A 16,290-nucleotide genomic window follows, 5' to 3' on the forward strand; every position below is an offset into this window, starting at 1 on the left:
CTTGCATGCCTGGACAGAAAAATAAAATGTTTGTTAGTGGTTGAATGTTATGCTTGATTAATTTCTGACTTTGCCCAGTGAGCCGGCTCAAATGTGGCTCTCAAAAAAGTAAAAATGTTGTTTTGTTATTCGCTTAATAAATAGCTATAACATTTTTAGATTTAAACAAGTTTTTGAAAGATTTCCAAAACATTTGTTTTCTCTTTTGTATGACAGGTTGTCTGATTAATCTGTAAGCACTGTGTGTGTGTGTGTGTGTGTTTACATAGACACATAAAGGATAACGCTGTAGAAAATGAAGTGTGGGAAAACACTTTGCAGTCACAGCAGGTGAGAGCAAACGGGAAGAAAACACTTTTGGCTCTGTGCCTTTTTGATAGAAATGTTTGCTTTATTAGTTCGTTTTAAATGTCCTCCACCATTTTGAGGCTTAATTAATCTACTGTGTTCTTTTTGTGCGCATCCAGATATAAACATAGTCAGACCGCAGATGGCACCGAGGTGGAGGAAGATGTCAGCGCAACAGGTAAACACCGCACGTCTTTATGTCTGCGAGACAAAATGGCATATTTGGCCTTGAATATTCCTGCTGCTGTAATTATCAGGCGTTTGCAAAAATAACGAATGGCGAAAGTCTGAAATGCAGATAACTCATAGTCAATAGACGGGCGAACGTGTAGCAATCAGAACCTGTTGACATAATGTGTGCTACCTCCACAAAGACGTTTTTCAGTGAAACGCAGCAGGAAAGCACGACACGCTTGCTTTTAGAAATTTGAAGCCACACAACATGCACATCACAAGGATCCGTCAACCCTCTCATTGCATTGTCTCGCCCTTCAAATTACCAGGCCCTTTACTTTCAGGGCCATAGTACACACAACTATGTGGGATGAAATATCAGCACATATTTCATCCCAAGTCCACTCTAGGTCCAGGCACTCAAAGTTATACAGTTATTAAGTTTTGATGCGCTGCTTGTGAACCTACTGTCATGATTGTAATGTTTAAAATAAAGGTGACGACAAGGATGACGAGATGCATCACATTGTGCAGGAGCCAGTATTGAGTTAATTTAGTACAATGATTAATGCAGGATTACTTGTTACAGTGTAAAATAGTTGACGGTTGGCCTGAAGCCTTTGAGTAAATATTCTTTTAAGGAAAGGAATGTGATGTCATTAGATAAAGGGCACCATGGACCCTTTGAAAGATAGAGGGAAAGGTAGATGTGTACTAGGAAACATCTACCAATTTGGCTCGAGTAGGGACGTGTCCGTTAGGAGCTGTGCTTGGTTTGGTGTAAAAAGGTGATTTAGGTGATTTAGGAATTGAAGTCCAGCCCATAGGAACCTGCCTACAGCTAAAGACATTGGGTGGCTTTGGAATTAAGTTTACGTTTGCCACTACAACAATTTAGACTGATTCATCCCCCTCGTGAAGCTTGATTTGCGGTTGAAATCAGATATTCACCTGCGACAAGCTCCTTTTATATTGGATGATTCCAGCTGTCAGTGTTTCTAATTGGGAACATAACTTTAACATAAGAAATTTGACTTCATGTGCATTTGAAGAAAGCCTGAATGATGAACGCGATGGATTGAGAACATGAACTCTTCAGGAAAATCAAGTAAATAAAGTGGACCTGTTTTTGCAACAGGTGACCTGCTCCTCCTCAGCCTCTGTTTTACACCCTTGAGGGAAATCTGACTAATCACAGGGCAGTTTAGCGAGAGTGCATACCTGCATTCATGTCCCTTCAGTGGGAAAGATTGCTGCTCCAGCCGGAGCGAAAACAGACATCTAACACAATGAACTGCACATCAGTATCAGAATAACGTGGAGAGATTGCCATCTATTGCATATGAAACAAATGTGGCTGTCTCTGCTCATGTGATGAGAGGAGCACCGGACAGAGTTGGGATCCCAAAATGTATTATTTTAAAGCTGCAGTGCATAAGATGTGACATGTGAATTTGTTGCCGATGTTCTTATTATTCTGCGCCCCGGTCCCCAGCTCGCCTCGCCTCGGGAACGGCACAGTTTAGGTTTGTTTTCCACTACAATATAGTACCTACCCAATGAAGGCGGAGTGTTCGTTTTACACGTGACACACAAACGAGCGACTAGTGACTTGTAAAGCAAGTTGTTTTCAGAATCATTAACTGAATCATTAGAATCAGTTCATTCAAAATATTTGTTCAGTACTTCCTCCAGACACAGACACTGGACCTGAATAGAGCGGCAGGGTTTGTGCTGTCGCTAAATACACCAGACTCCTCTGTTAAATATTGAGATTTTAGACATTTCCCTGGTAATTGTTGGAGATTAACCCGCATTTTAAGGATTATTAAGTCTTTTTAACGGATCTACAGTTCGGCATTGTTCGTCCTGATTCTTGTGTTGCACGTCGCGCTCATGACTCTTCCTGTGACGGCCCTCAGTGGCCAGCAGTCTGGCGGCATCATGCATAGTATCGCCTCAGCTCGCTTGGAACCAGGACGAAATAACCGGAAACACTCCAACCGATGAATTAGTTATCAAAATAGTTGAAGATTCATTTATTGCTTGATTACTAATCAAATCACCGTTGCAGCCCTGTTAACCTGTTGGTTACATAAGAGTTGTTGATCCTGTTGATCCTGCCTGCTGCCGCTTTAACTTTCTTAAATGTGTTTCACAGGACACACAGGTTGAAAACCCGGGGACAGAGTCACGGCTCTTCGCGGTGATAAAAACCCGTGTCTCTGCAGTCGTAGCTCATCCGCCGTTTCGTCGCGTTTCGCATCACCTCCTCCTCAGTGTGATGGATGTCGCGATGATTACTTTTTGACCACACGGATCCTAATTATCACATCAAAGACGTATGATTTCACACTCACGCTCGTGGCATTACGGCACAAGTGTGGTGTTTAACTTAGACCTAACGTTAGAGATAATAGGTTCGACGTGGGGCGTCACAATTTACAGTGAGTGATAGTGAGTGTCAGAAAATGCTCCTGCTTGGCCGGAGATTCATGCCTCTGTTGTTGGGGCTTTTTTTTTGGTTGCACACAGCTCTGATCCATAACACGCTGCTGTTCGGCTGTCAAATCTTCTGCTCGTATTTTCTTTTTATCGAAGCCACACATCATGAACTGAGCTGTTGGGTTTATGGGCTCTTTAACTACCGCACTGTTGGCTCATATTGGATTCATTTGTCTTTTTAGGCCAGGTTAAGGCTTCACCCCAGTGGGATTATTGCATCGGTAATCTTCGTCTCAGTGGCAGTGATGGCCGCCGCCGTATTGATTATCCCAAAAGTGCTGCTTCTCAAATCGAGACGGCAAACTTAATTAATGAGCCTTTTATTTGAGCTCCTCAGTGCAGCGGGAAGTTCATCTCCCGGGTCTGTAGCGAGATACTCGCCGCTGAGGCAGGTGGAGGGGTCACAGGTTAGCGTCATCTGTACCATGGCTGCGTCACATCACATGTAACGTTTGCCAGCATCTTCTGGAGTAAATCTCACATTAACAAGAGGGAGAAAAGTGGATGAATTTTCTTGTTTAGGGCCTGAAAGAATCTTTTGATTTGTGGTTTTCATCCACACAGCATCGCCAAATGGTCTTGATTTGTTTTTGAAAAGCGAAAGCAAATTCTCACATTTTGAGGAGGTGGAACAAGCAAGTGTTTGATTGTCTTTATTTACCGTCTGATTTGAATTCTTATCAGTGTTGTCGCTTTATGCGCATCGTGGTAAATGTTGAGCCGAGTGTGTTTTGTCACTACTTTAAAGGAACACTCACTAATTACACATCAAGGTCTTACACAGCCCATGAAAAGAGTTGTTTAATTTCTTCTGCTCTTCCTTTTAAGGAGCTTTTTTTTTAACTCTGTGAATACCAGAAAGCATCTTTAAAATCAGTCCATTTGGTATTGTACTTGTGTTTAATGGCACTTTCAATGTTGCGTTCACATAAAAACCACAAAATTAAAGAGTGTAGATAAAAACAGTATTAATGTTGCAGCAACAAGTTATAAATTAGTTTAAATCTGTTTAATTTGAGACCTATTTCCGTTTTCATGCTCACTTCTTCACTAATTTCTCCACCTTAAATAAATGTGCTCCACTGACTCTTGGATATTTAACAGCTACATTTATGGCAGTGAAATGAAATAAAACGCTCACAGGACGAACTCAAACTGGAATGATTTGATGAAGGATTTACAATAAGGGCACATTAATAATTAGCATTAATAAATGCTGCAATGAGCATTTGCTAACTAATTAACATTTTTAGCCAAACATTTAATCATGCTATTCAGGTTAAATGCAGTGTGAATTCATACATTATTTAAGGATTTATAATTATTGCTATTGTTAAGAGGGAAAATACGTACAGACATAAAAGATTCTGTGCTTTATTCTGTGGTGTACAATTATGGAATAGTTTGATATATAGTTTTTCAGTATAAATTGGTTAATTTCTGCATTTTTGTTTGGTCCATTTGTCCTTTTCTATGTGATGATGTGTACAGGCTATTTCAAGTTGTTTATTCAAATGGTTCTAATTATCATTAGTATTAGCACTTATTATTAAGGAAGCTGGATAAACGTGTCATATAAATAAGGGAGAAGTGGTGTGATAGTTTTTTTTGTTATTTCTTGTTGACTACATGCTTGGGGGGGTTCAGTTACTTTTTTTTTTAAAGCCTCAATATGTGACTTTAGAGCTGCAACTAACAATTATTTTCATAACCAATTAATCTGTCGATTATTTTCCCGATTAATCATTTGGTCCATAAAATATCAGAAAACCTTAAAAAATGTTGATCGGTGATTGTGAAACCTTGTTTTTTCCACAAACCAAAATGATTAACTTTTAACGATTTCTTTGTTATCCAGAGCAAATAATTGAAGAAAATATACACATTTAAGAAACTTAAACATTCGTAAATCTTGTTTTAATCATGAAAAAAGCTTCAAACGGATTAATCGATTATCAAAATAGTAATCGATTCATCGATTAATTGTTTCGGACAATGTTAATTTCCACTCAGTGTTGCTCTCAAGCTACTGATGACGGTGTGAACTTACTGTGTGTGTGTGTGTGTGTGTGTGTGTTACAGCACATTCTAGTTTTATGGTTATTGAATATACTTGGAATGGATTGACTCAAGTGTTTTTATTGGCCTTGAACATCTACTCCTATCTAAAGAAAGAGTGTGTTAGAAAAGTCAATGGTTTTTGTTTGGCAGGATACAATTCAAAAGCCTTTCACAGCTATTCATTGTAGTATTATTTACAAAAAAGGAATGAAAGATTGAAATACTACTTTATGTGTGTGTGTGTGTGTGTGTGTGTGTGTTATTCAGTCCTTTGATCCACTGAACACATGGTCAATTGATTAGCACATGGTACGTTAAGACCCTCTGCTGGTTCTCTTTAGTATTACACCATGTCATTATTTTTTTAAAGCCACACAAACTGTCATAAGTTGAATCTACTTGTATGTTGTGGCATTTGTGGAGAATCCTCTGCTGTGTCAAAAACTGTAAAGACTGAAAACATGTGAAGCATGTGATACATTTTTACTGAAATAATTAGATAAAACACACATTTTCAACCTTTTATTGTGTTTGACATATTAAGTGCATAAGACCTTCCTTTTAAACATGCGTTTAGTCCTGTGTCTAAGGGTTCCTGTAGGTTTTATTCAAAGCTGTGTTGTCAGATAAAGCAGGCTGGGTGCATTAGAGCAAATGTTTGATTAAATGATTACACGGTTGCAGTCATTTGATCATTTAATGCAGTGGTTTTCAAACTGTTTCTACCAAGTACCACCTGAGGAAATATTGAGCTCTCGCAAGTAACACCATCATTACCACAGGAGGCAGATTTATTCTCTTATCATCCTCCTCTTCCTCACATTATACTTCACACACTTGCATAGAGATATTAGATTAAGATGGAGTGAGAGATAAGGTGACTCCAATTATTATTATTATTATTATTATCATTAGGGCCAGTGCATGAATGGCAGGGGCAAGAATTTGTATGCGAGAAACCTATTGTTATTCTTCAGATTCAGGGGATTAACGTGCATAAAAACTGTAAAATGTGATATTGGTACAGTTCCCAGACCCGTGTGTTGCTCAAGGGCTCTATAGCGCCCCCTAAAGTAAAAACTGAGGCAAAATTGAGTTACACTGAATTTCCGTAAACTTGGTGGGAACATGTTATAGACCAAGACGAACAAAAAAGTCGACTGTAACCGTGGCCTCAACTCAACAGGAAGTTGTCCATTTTGAATTTTGCTGTCCATTTTGGCGATTTGCACCCTACATAAATGAGCGAATTCATCCAAGTATGTTAGAAACTAGAAACCTCAAAGCTGTCGAAAGGTTTTGCGGATTCAAAAGGGCGTGGCCACAACAACCCTTGGCGTTTTGGCGAATTTCAACCATTCGCCACAAAACAGGAAGTGCCCTATAACTTTACATAACATAAATTGACCGATCACCTCCAAACTTTATACGTGACACAAGAGACTGACCCCGAACACGTTTAGGGACACAAATTTGAGCAAACAGGAAGTCGGCTGTTTTAAATTTAGCTGTCATTTCGCCACAAAACAGGAAGTACCCTATAACTTCACCGTACTTGACCGATTGCCTCAAAACATCATACGTGACACAACAGACTGACCCTGAACATCATCTATTTATTACCATTACGTGGCTTTGTAGTCATTTTGAAATTTTTGGAAAATTGGATTATCGAATACAAGTGAAGACAGTTGAGTGAGGGAGACGGCGAGGTCAGGGAACTGCTGTACTCCCCGACTTGTGTGGGGGACACTTGCTTGGGCACGCGAGGGCCCTATCATGACTATGTGCAGCCCTAGTTCATTATTATTATTATCTTTAGTTATTTGTTTCATTTTGTACGCACCCTGGTCAAAATTCCTCAGCTCCACTTCACTCCACACTCCCATCACATAGGCTGGTTTTTACACTAGAACAGTATTTCTGGTTTTCCTCCCAAGTACTACCAGAGGAGCTTGTGTACCACTGGTAGTACACATACCACAGTTTTAGAATAAAGGATTTAATATAAACTGAAATGCAAAAAGTGATTCATCTTTCTTTTTAACATGATTTGTTTAGTTTATTGTATTAAAGTGTATAGGGTTAGGATTAGTCCACTAATCTCTGTTTTGGTAAAATAACTTTAACTTGATAGGAATTTCAAAATGAATATGGACCGACGAAGCAAATCCACATTATGATTATGCGAATCATACAGCACCTGGAAAACTTTCTGAACTTGTCAAGTCAGTTCAAAAAGTCAAATAGTGCTCTCTCACCACACCCTTATTTAAAAAAGCACCTCACTATAAATGTTTCTTTCCACCACATCCTTCTTTACATCCTTCTTTGTGTAGGACAATAATGAAAATCAGACCTTGAAGACGCTGTTGTGTCCCTGCCCAGCTAATTACTTTGTTTGTCTGACCATGGGAGCAGAAAATGAAGGATGGATTTGTGGCAACAAATTTTCCGGGGATGCAGGAGGAAACTATTAGATTCTGGAGGTGACATACAGTACTGTAGATCCACATAGTGGATTTGGGCTTTTTTCCCCTCCAACAATACACTATCCTTAAACAACAACAGAGCTGCCATGGTGGAGGTTTGGCTGAGTCTGTTATGTCTTTGTTGTTTGCTCTCTGAAAACACTTGCGTTTGTGCCGTTTGATTGATGTTTTCAAGGTAGTGTTTGATTAAGATATTTAGTTTATTGGCTTTTTTGATCTGTATGTTCCTGGATACAAATGGAAGCCTCAAAGGCATTGGGCTGATGAGTTTTTCTTATGACCTAATTACACTATTATTTAGGTACAGTGTATCTAATATTACAGTTAAAAATAAATCTTTTTCTAAGACTTTATTGGTATAGATACCCATATAAAGTATTTACCTTAGTCTAAATGCCTTGAAATAATGTAGTGACTGTTGTGTTTTCTTCAGCAGAAATGGACTGCTCTCATAACTTAATGCTATACGGCTCAGTTACGGTACAGTGCTCAGCAGGGCGGGTGTTTGCTAAGACAGGAATAAATGTTGTCTTTAGGATATACTGTTCGTCTTTTCTCAATTTTAACACGTGTACTGACTAATTGCTGCTGACGGTGTTTCCCTGTTCTATAAGAAGATTTGTATGTAAGCTATAACTCAAAGGGCCAAATGAAAATGTGAGTGTCGAACTCAAACTTTTGTTTCGTGTGTTTGATTTAAGCGGGGGGTTTTTTCTGTAAAATTTGAAATGGTTTCATTTCTGCTAGTTTGATTCATTTAAATCATCATAGAGTGAGATATTCACAGTATTATTGGACAGCTACAAATACCTTTTGGATCTTTCACAAATCTACGAGGACGCCAAGTACCTCCACAGTGTCAGATAAGTTCTGAAGAGTCAGCAGTTATATGGGAAAAACAAAGCCCAAACAAGGTCCGAGCCATTGACATAATGTACCTGTGTGGAATAATAAGCATGGCCAAACGAGGAGATATAAGCCACTGACAGTGCATTCAGAGGATTTCACCTAAAATGCAGCATCCTGTGGCTGTACACTAAGACGCAGATGTGGAAAGTAATGAATTTACAGTTACAGTCATTTTATTTATGTATGTTTTTTGGAAGTCAGTGAACGTTGAGGACTTTAACTTGAGTACATTTTTAGACGAGTACTTTAACTTGTATTTCAGTCAAGTTGTACCAAAATAGAATTACTTGAGTGGAATAGTTCAGTACTCATTCCACCTCTGATAACATCAGATGATATATGAAGATAAAGTTAATGTACATATACACATATATAGAACTAAAACCAGAGTAAGTTGTTTTATATTGTTCACCACAGACAGTATCTGTTACAACTAGAATGCATCCTCTTTTTCTTTTTTTGACATTGTATAAGAGTAATATTTTATCACAGTGTTACATGTGTGTCCAAGGAACACTGTCGTACATCCAGAGGAAACAGGACTAGCTTTTGTGTCAACAAAGTTCATATTTATTTGGGAGTGTCCTCCGCTTATGCCAGACCTCAGCTTTGCCATCAGTATTCCTTTATGACAGTTGGGAGCAGAAAGAGGGTGTGAGGTTTGTCGCTGACATGAAATATCAAGGTGAGATTTTGTCATTTTATTGTTGTATTGTTTAAAACGTGTATTTTGTGTTGTTATACTATATAACTCCCAAATCACCCATCTGCACTTGGTGTTATACAGTTCATTGGTACTTAGTGGCTTTAATTGCTACCCTCATAATACTATGGCAAATCTCCACCTTTACTGGACCTTGGAATTTCACACAAATTCGAGGTCAGCCATTATCATTATTATCATTATTAATGTTATTAGTATTATTATTAGACCTTATATCTGAAGCTGCCTCTTTTCATTCACATTTTCATTTGTCTTACGTTCATTTCAGTTGATTATGGCTTGAATCGAGAAACCCCCGGACACAGACTTTACATGGGTAAGTCGCATGCCATGCTGCCGCTCCAGCACTCATAGTTATACTTAGAGTAAAAGTTAGAAGCATATATTCACAGATTCAACATTTCGCGATCAATGACATTTAAACGAAACATTGCTGAAACACGTGCGAGACATATTTTGAATCCTAGCAACGTGGACAACAAGCTACAACTTCGGCTACAGAGCTGGAGAAGCTATACTGATGTCAGCCCAGGGACCGTCTAAAAAGTGCATCACCCGAAAATGATATTTACCATAAAATAGTCAGTGTAGTGTCGTCGAACTTTCTGGAAGATGAAATTGACTCAAAATATGTGTTCGTTTGAATCTGTGAATATGTTTCTAACTTTACTTAACTTAAACATATGTATACAACAAATAGATGAGTATAATGTTTTACTGATATTTGCTTCACATTTTTCCACATTTTTTGAGTTTGTGGCAAAAACGGCAGATAATAATGATTAATTCATAAATATGACTCATTTACAGGGTTTGATGAAGCTCTTCGTGTCTGGGTTGAGACAGGGTGACTTTGACTGTTTTTGAGTAGCACGGTGGATGAAATAGGGAATGGAACAATAGTATTTTGTTATACGAGTGCGACACAGCATGGAATATCCGGATGTTGTGTATGACGTAATCGTCCCTGAGGTGGGAACCTGTTTTTGGACTTTCAATTTTGGATTTTCAACGCTTCATTTGATTGCGGTGACTCATTTTCTCATATATGACGTATTTCCACTGGCTCTACTCGCCTCACCTCGGCACGACACTGAACGGTTAGGATGCAGCTCCAGTACAAAACAAGTACCTACTTAGCGTGGGCGGAGTCATCACTGCACGGTTAAGTGAAACTGCGGTGATTTTCGCTTTATACGCGACACACACACACGAGTAACTAGTGATTTTACACCAGACTCCTGTAGTTGTTGGAGATTAACCCACGTTTTTAGGATTGTCAAGTAGTTTTAACTGATCTACAGTTCGGCGCTGTTCGGCTTGATTTCTGTCCACACGTCTCCGGAGCACAGCCTCCTACTCCACACGCTACAGCTGCAGCATGCTTACCGGCCCCACAAATGCTCCTTTACCTGGAGAATACCTATAAACAAACACTTCCTGAACTATTGCTCCACCTAGTGGTCAAACACAAAAACTCCATATACACGTACCCATAGTTACCTATAAATAAAGCACATAAACAAAAATGATATTATGGAATCCAGCACTAAATGAATAGGAGTTTAAGCAGCTAAAAGTGCTTTAATGATCAATTCTGTGTAGGACAATGATACGTATGCAGATACTGAACTGGATTTTTAAAATACACAGGGCTGCCCAGAAGGAAAAATGAGTCTGACTTGTCATCCGTAACAGGTAATGTATGTTGAGAGCCAAAGTCAGCTGGAATTTGCTTAAGTTCATTAACCCCCATGGACTTTACAACAAACTCAATAAACTTTAGTGGCAATAATACGCTTCCATATTAAACACTTGCACATTCACTGCACGTTTGGCCGCCGCCATCCTCCAGGATTAAAAATGTTTTTCAATCTTTATTGTCTGTGCTTTCAGCTCCACCTCCTGTGCAAAAGTGCAACCTCTCCGAAGCGTGTCCTGACGACAGTTTTGCTTTCAGGATCAGGAGTGGAGCTGCAAATATTGTGGGCCCAACGGTCTGTTTTGATGGTAAAATGTATGTGTCGTAAACGCCTCCAAGTTAAACATGATTCCTCTGACAGGAAACTTAACCTATGGTGTCTCAACAGCGCCATGAGCCATGTGCTGAATAACGTGGGACCAGGACTCAACATTGTGTTGGTCAATGGTGAGTAAAATGCTGTAAAGAACTCAGTGTGGGAGACCTGTTTAGGACCTTTTCTGGCATAAACACTGACTCTGGAGGGGGATAAATGAATGGAAGTCAATGCAGTGGCCGAAGAAGAATAACTGTGCAGATATGTATCTGTGTGCATGGGGGAGAGAGGAAATGTGTGTTTTAAAAAAATAAATAAAAGTGAAATTACAATTCCATGACTCTACACAAGATCTTGGAATATTAGCAAACGCTCCAGAACAGATATCTGATAGTCCTTGAAATGTCTAATGTGTCCTCTCCATGTCAGGCATGAGTGGAGTTGTCGAAGACACTATGAATTTTAATAGAAACCACAAAGCGGAAGAACTCGTGCAATACCTGAAGGATATTCAACCGGGAAAAATTGTTTTGGCGGCTTCGTTTGATGATTTGGCAGCAAAGTAAGTGTAAAACTCAGTGATTCCACTGTAGTGGTTCCATGCCCCGTGCAATAACCACTTGTGTTCCGTTTGGTGGCAGATTGACAGATGAATCCCGGGAGTTGTTTGCCAAACTCGGAAGCAATTTACTCAAGTCGTTGAATAGTCGAGACAATTGGGTGTTTGTTGGAGGCACAGGCTCTGAGCACATATCAGCCTTTGAGAAGGTTAGTGATCCTTTCTTTTGCTGCAATTTGACTTGTGCCGAAAAAAGACCGATCGATTTTGAAATACGCTCAGAGTAACGTCACATGACGACTGACAGAAAAGTAACATTTCTTCTCTGTCCAACCGTCAGCTGTGTCCGAGTGATGAAAAAACCAACGTGTACGAAGGATGGCCAGATATAGTCGAGCTTAGTAGCTGTTACCCAAGAATGGAGACTGATGCGGATCAACCCTAAAGGACTGCTGAAGGACCTCCTTCCTCACCCTCGGAGGTTTAACACACTGGGCTTTATGTTGACTCAGTAGCTGTATTGACCTGCTGGTGACATTGCGTTTCTGTGGACTGTACTTTGGTTTTATTCTACCCCCTGCATCGTACGTTATAAAAGCACATTTAAACATTAACAGAGGTGATAATTACTGGTGTACTTTCACGTGTTTACATTCAGGGAGTAATGAAGTGTGTTTGCTCTGACCCGGTGGAGGACGGTTTGTTTTATTACACGTTGATGAAAGAGCGATCTTTTCGCGCCGTCGCGTCTTTATGTACACCTTCATTGTATTTATGTAAAAACTATTACTGAGTTTGTTTCAATTGTGTTTTGATTTTTTTTATTAATACACTGAGAAGACCGGGTTTTATCAAAGTTTGCAAACTGAAATAATTCCATATCTATTCAAGTATTTGATCGTTGCATTGAATTTGCTGCATTTAATAAATCTGTGAGAATGTATAAAATCTCTTTATTCCCCTCTGAAATGTTGTCCCATCACGTAGATGTACACAGATAAATGAAAATGATGTTGTTTGGTGTTTAAATTCAATACTTTCTCTCTATTGCTGCACTGTTCTCCACAGTTCGACCACTCGGTTGATGGCTTTCCAGGGAGTTAATCGCAGCACACATCAGCTCTCTGAGGCCGAGATGTGAAACCTGGAGTCACACTGAGGACATGTGAGTCAGCGTTAAAGAGGCCACAGTTTGTTTTTCCGATGACGGACATTAGTCTCACCCCGAGACAAGCAGGCAGAAGAAGTAAATAAAATATTTGTCTTACCTGATGCATCGCGTGCTAGAAAAGGTTAACCCTTAGTGCTCACAGCATGGTTCTGTGCCGCAGGTGCACCCATGGTAATTTGCTGTGGGAATAATACGCAACTCCTTATATGGACATCCTGGGAGTTTGTGTGTTTATAGGTCACATATGCAGGCTTTAAAAAAATGCTGGGGGGTTTTTCGTTGTTGAGTCAAAGTTATGATTAATTTTATATCGCATTTTTAGTCGTGATATAACGTAGCAATAATTGTGCATTGTGTTTTTATTTTCATGAAAACGAGCCATGTGAACTTTGAATGGTGGGAATGACGTATTTCAAAAATGTCACTCATTCAATCTGATTTTAAACATTTTGAGTACTTTTTGCTCAAGTGTGTTGATATAGTTGGTGAAAATGAAACATCAGATTTCCTAGGTCGAGCTGGAAAAAAGGATATAAGACAGTCGATATTGCACATTCTTATAGCCTCTGTATGTTTAAACATGATCATGGAACAAAGCAGCTGAAATTCTCTGTGTTCTAAGGATTAAAATGGTGATCATTATGAGGAATATTACTTTCCTGTGCGGTGTCTTCACAAAAAGAATCAGTGTTTGAGCTAAACCAAGTGTTAACAAATGTCTTTGTTGTTGTCGAGGAGTGTTTTCTGGCTTCAACGCTGATTATGATATCATGTCCTTTTAATTCATCCAAAGCGTTAGATTCAGTCAAACTCTGTTCATCAACCAAACAGCCACAAGCAGCAGCAGCAGCAGCAGCAGCAGTCATTGGGCTTCTTTTTTGTCTCTACAGCTGTTATTTGACCTGAGTTTAAACGTGGCTTGGTGGTTGAGGTGAAGTGAAAAGGCCCCTCGCTTCACTGGTGGAACAGAAAGTGACTCTTCATTTGTCCGACGCCGTAACAATGCAGCTTTGTGTTGCTCTCAACGCCCACAGCTGAGAGATTATTATCAACCTATTTTCCCCGCACACTTATTCCACGCGCGACACTGAGGAAGTCATTCCCGTCTGTGGCGGTGATTAGACTTCACAATTGCTCCCTCGTGCGTCAGGCAGTCCCTTCCTAATTTGACCGCGTCAGCACACTGCGCCTTAATTTATGATCATTTCTTTTTGTTGTACTACAGTGTTTAATCCCATTCTTAGTCTGCTTTTTAGTTAACGTAGCACAACAAGTAGAAGACGCTCTTCAAGACCCATTTCTTCCAAGAGCATCTTCTGTGGATTTCTTTCCAAGACTTCTTCGATGTAGCTCATTCCTCTTTTGTAAGTCGCTTTTTCATAAAAGCATCTGCTAACTGCTTAAATGTAAATCTTAAGTAAGGACATTTGTGTTTGCTCGATTATTCCTTTGTTGCTTCTTGGAAATAAATCATATACCTTATTCTGCTATTGACACCTTGTTTGCACCTTGTTTGTCTCAGAAAGACTCTCTTCATGTGCTGGAATGACCTACCGAGCGCTACCACAACAGACGGCATCCCCGTCTATCTCCAAGAAGCTCTTGAAGACCCATCTCTTCCAAGAGCATCTTCTATCCTAGCACTTACCTTATCCTCCTTCTGCTCTTGGAGCCACTTCTGCACTCTCACCCTCTGTCAGTCCACTCTTTCCAAGACTTCTTCTGTGTATGTAGCCTATTCCTCTTGGATCGGATGAGTGAAGTGTGAAGAAGCGAGACTCACTGGCAATTTAACAATGTATGAGTTTAGCAGACCGGGGGGGGGCAGAAGCATGTGGAAGAACCGTGCACAGCGGCAACAGCCTGGCACCTCCTCCTCCTCCTCATGCTGGTCACCAGCTTGGTCACAAACACTACTGTGGGACGACATCACATTCTTCGGCCACTGTGGTTGTGTTGGTCACTCTGGCACAAACAGCACAGTCGTTGGAGTTGAGGTCAGTACTGCAGGTCATTCCATCCTCTCCCCTCCTCAAATTCTGGTAGGTAGTCTCTGATAAATCACAGCTCTGTGGAGGGCGAGCGTTGACATCTTGGAGGACATAATGTCTCCAGACTGTGGAGATAGGGGATCACCACTGGTTGCAGAATCTCGTCTCGATATCTCTTTGCCTCCAATGATGACAAGCCTCGTTTTCCCAGAGAGGGAACACAGCCCTCTTACTAATTCAACTGCATACGATTTATTGCCAAGAAGCATTGTTACAGCAAAGAAATAATCACCCAAACACAAATTTCCTTACTTTTTTGTGCATTAGAATTAACTCTCATTCACAATATTTTATTCTACATACCCAAAATAAATAGAACGGTAAAATTTAGGACCAATTCTGTGGTCTGTATATTTTTTGAATTCATAAAGTATTTCTTGTTTCCGTGTTTTTGTGAGTTTTCCAAAAGTAAAGCCTGGAGTCCAGCGAGGTGTGGAGAAGGAGATAGTGAGCAGAAGGAGGGCACTTGAAAAATCGTTGCACACTAGAAAAAGCACGTGAGCTGTTGTCACGGTGACCTAAACAACACGAAATTGCCATGATGTGAAATATCTACTCTATGGAGGTAGGAAGCTGTTCTGCAGTCAGTCAGCCAGCAGAGGGCAGTGCAGACCAGTTTAGATGTAGCATCAGTAACGCCGTAACATTACATAAATCCATACATGCTGGTTTAAGAATGACTAAATGTGATTCAGCATATCTGTTGTAAAATGATAGGCCTGCTTTAATCTGAAAAACAGCACGCACGTCATTACTAACATACATGGTCATCTTTATATTGTAGGGCAAGCATCTTTTAAAGTCTGAATATGTGACCTATAAACACACCCCCACCCCCCAGGATGTCCATATAAGGAGTTGTGTATTATTCCTGAAATGACCAAACACACAATGCATAGACAAGGAAGTTTTATTTAATTTCCTGCAATCATATCTCTGTGGGTACAAATCATTGTATTTTCTTACACCGCGTCCAGTAACCCATGATGCATTGCATCCATACGTTTGTAGCTCAAAACAGCTTTTACAAAAAAGGATATACAATATATACTTATATTTATATTTATATATATATTTATATATATATAATATACATGTGTTTTCTTAATGCATTTAGATGTGGTCAAATAGAAAGGAAAGAAAAACAACGACGACGACGACACTCATCTGTGGAAACAAATCACCGCGTAAGATTCAACACAAGGTCATTTACCCAACCGATAAATTCGAGGCAGGTTTTTTTTTATCAAAGCTGACGGTGAACATGAAGCCCTTCAC

At 39.7% G+C, this 16,290-nt stretch overlaps 1 protein-coding gene across 3 annotated transcripts; it reads left to right on the top strand.

Annotated features, from left to right (window-relative positions):
* Nucleotides 1-8,697: 8,697 nt before the first annotated feature.
* si:dkeyp-67f1.2 (uncharacterized protein LOC556106 homolog) lies at nt 8,698-12,733 on the top strand. Of its 3 annotated transcripts, XM_044023155.1 has the most exons (9): nt 8,698-9,174; nt 9,277-9,369; nt 9,482-9,529; nt 10,867-10,911; nt 11,110-11,230; nt 11,304-11,362; nt 11,661-11,793; nt 11,873-11,999; nt 12,131-12,733. In XM_044023155.1, the coding sequence occupies exons 1-9, from the start codon at nt 9,162-9,164 to the stop codon at nt 12,233-12,235; spliced, it is 744 nt and encodes a 247-aa protein (XP_043879090.1). In that variant the 5' UTR covers nt 8,698-9,161; the 3' UTR covers nt 12,236-12,733. The 3 variants fall into 3 exon arrangements, with proteins under 3 accessions (XP_043879090.1, XP_043879091.1, XP_043879093.1); XM_044023156.1 differs by lacking the exon at nt 10,867-10,911; XM_044023158.1 differs by lacking the exon at nt 9,277-9,369.
* Nucleotides 12,734-16,290: the final 3,557 nt, after the last annotated feature.

The sequence above is a fragment of the Solea senegalensis genome, linkage group LG4, assembly GCF_019176455.1.
Source record: "Solea senegalensis isolate Sse05_10M linkage group LG4, IFAPA_SoseM_1, whole genome shotgun sequence".
Taxonomy (NCBI): Eukaryota; Metazoa; Chordata; class Actinopteri; order Pleuronectiformes; family Soleidae; genus Solea; species Solea senegalensis.

Excerpts from the sequence above, each read along its gene's own strand:
- si:dkeyp-67f1.2 (XM_044023155.1), top strand. Across the intron at positions 10,912-11,109 it reads TGACTTGTCATCCGTAACAG|CTCCACCTCCTGTGCAAAAG; the intron begins GTAATGTATGTT and ends CTGTGCTTTCAG. Across the intron at positions 11,794-11,872 it reads TTTGATGATTTGGCAGCAAA|ATTGACAGATGAATCCCGGG; the intron begins GTAAGTGTAAAA and ends GTTTGGTGGCAG.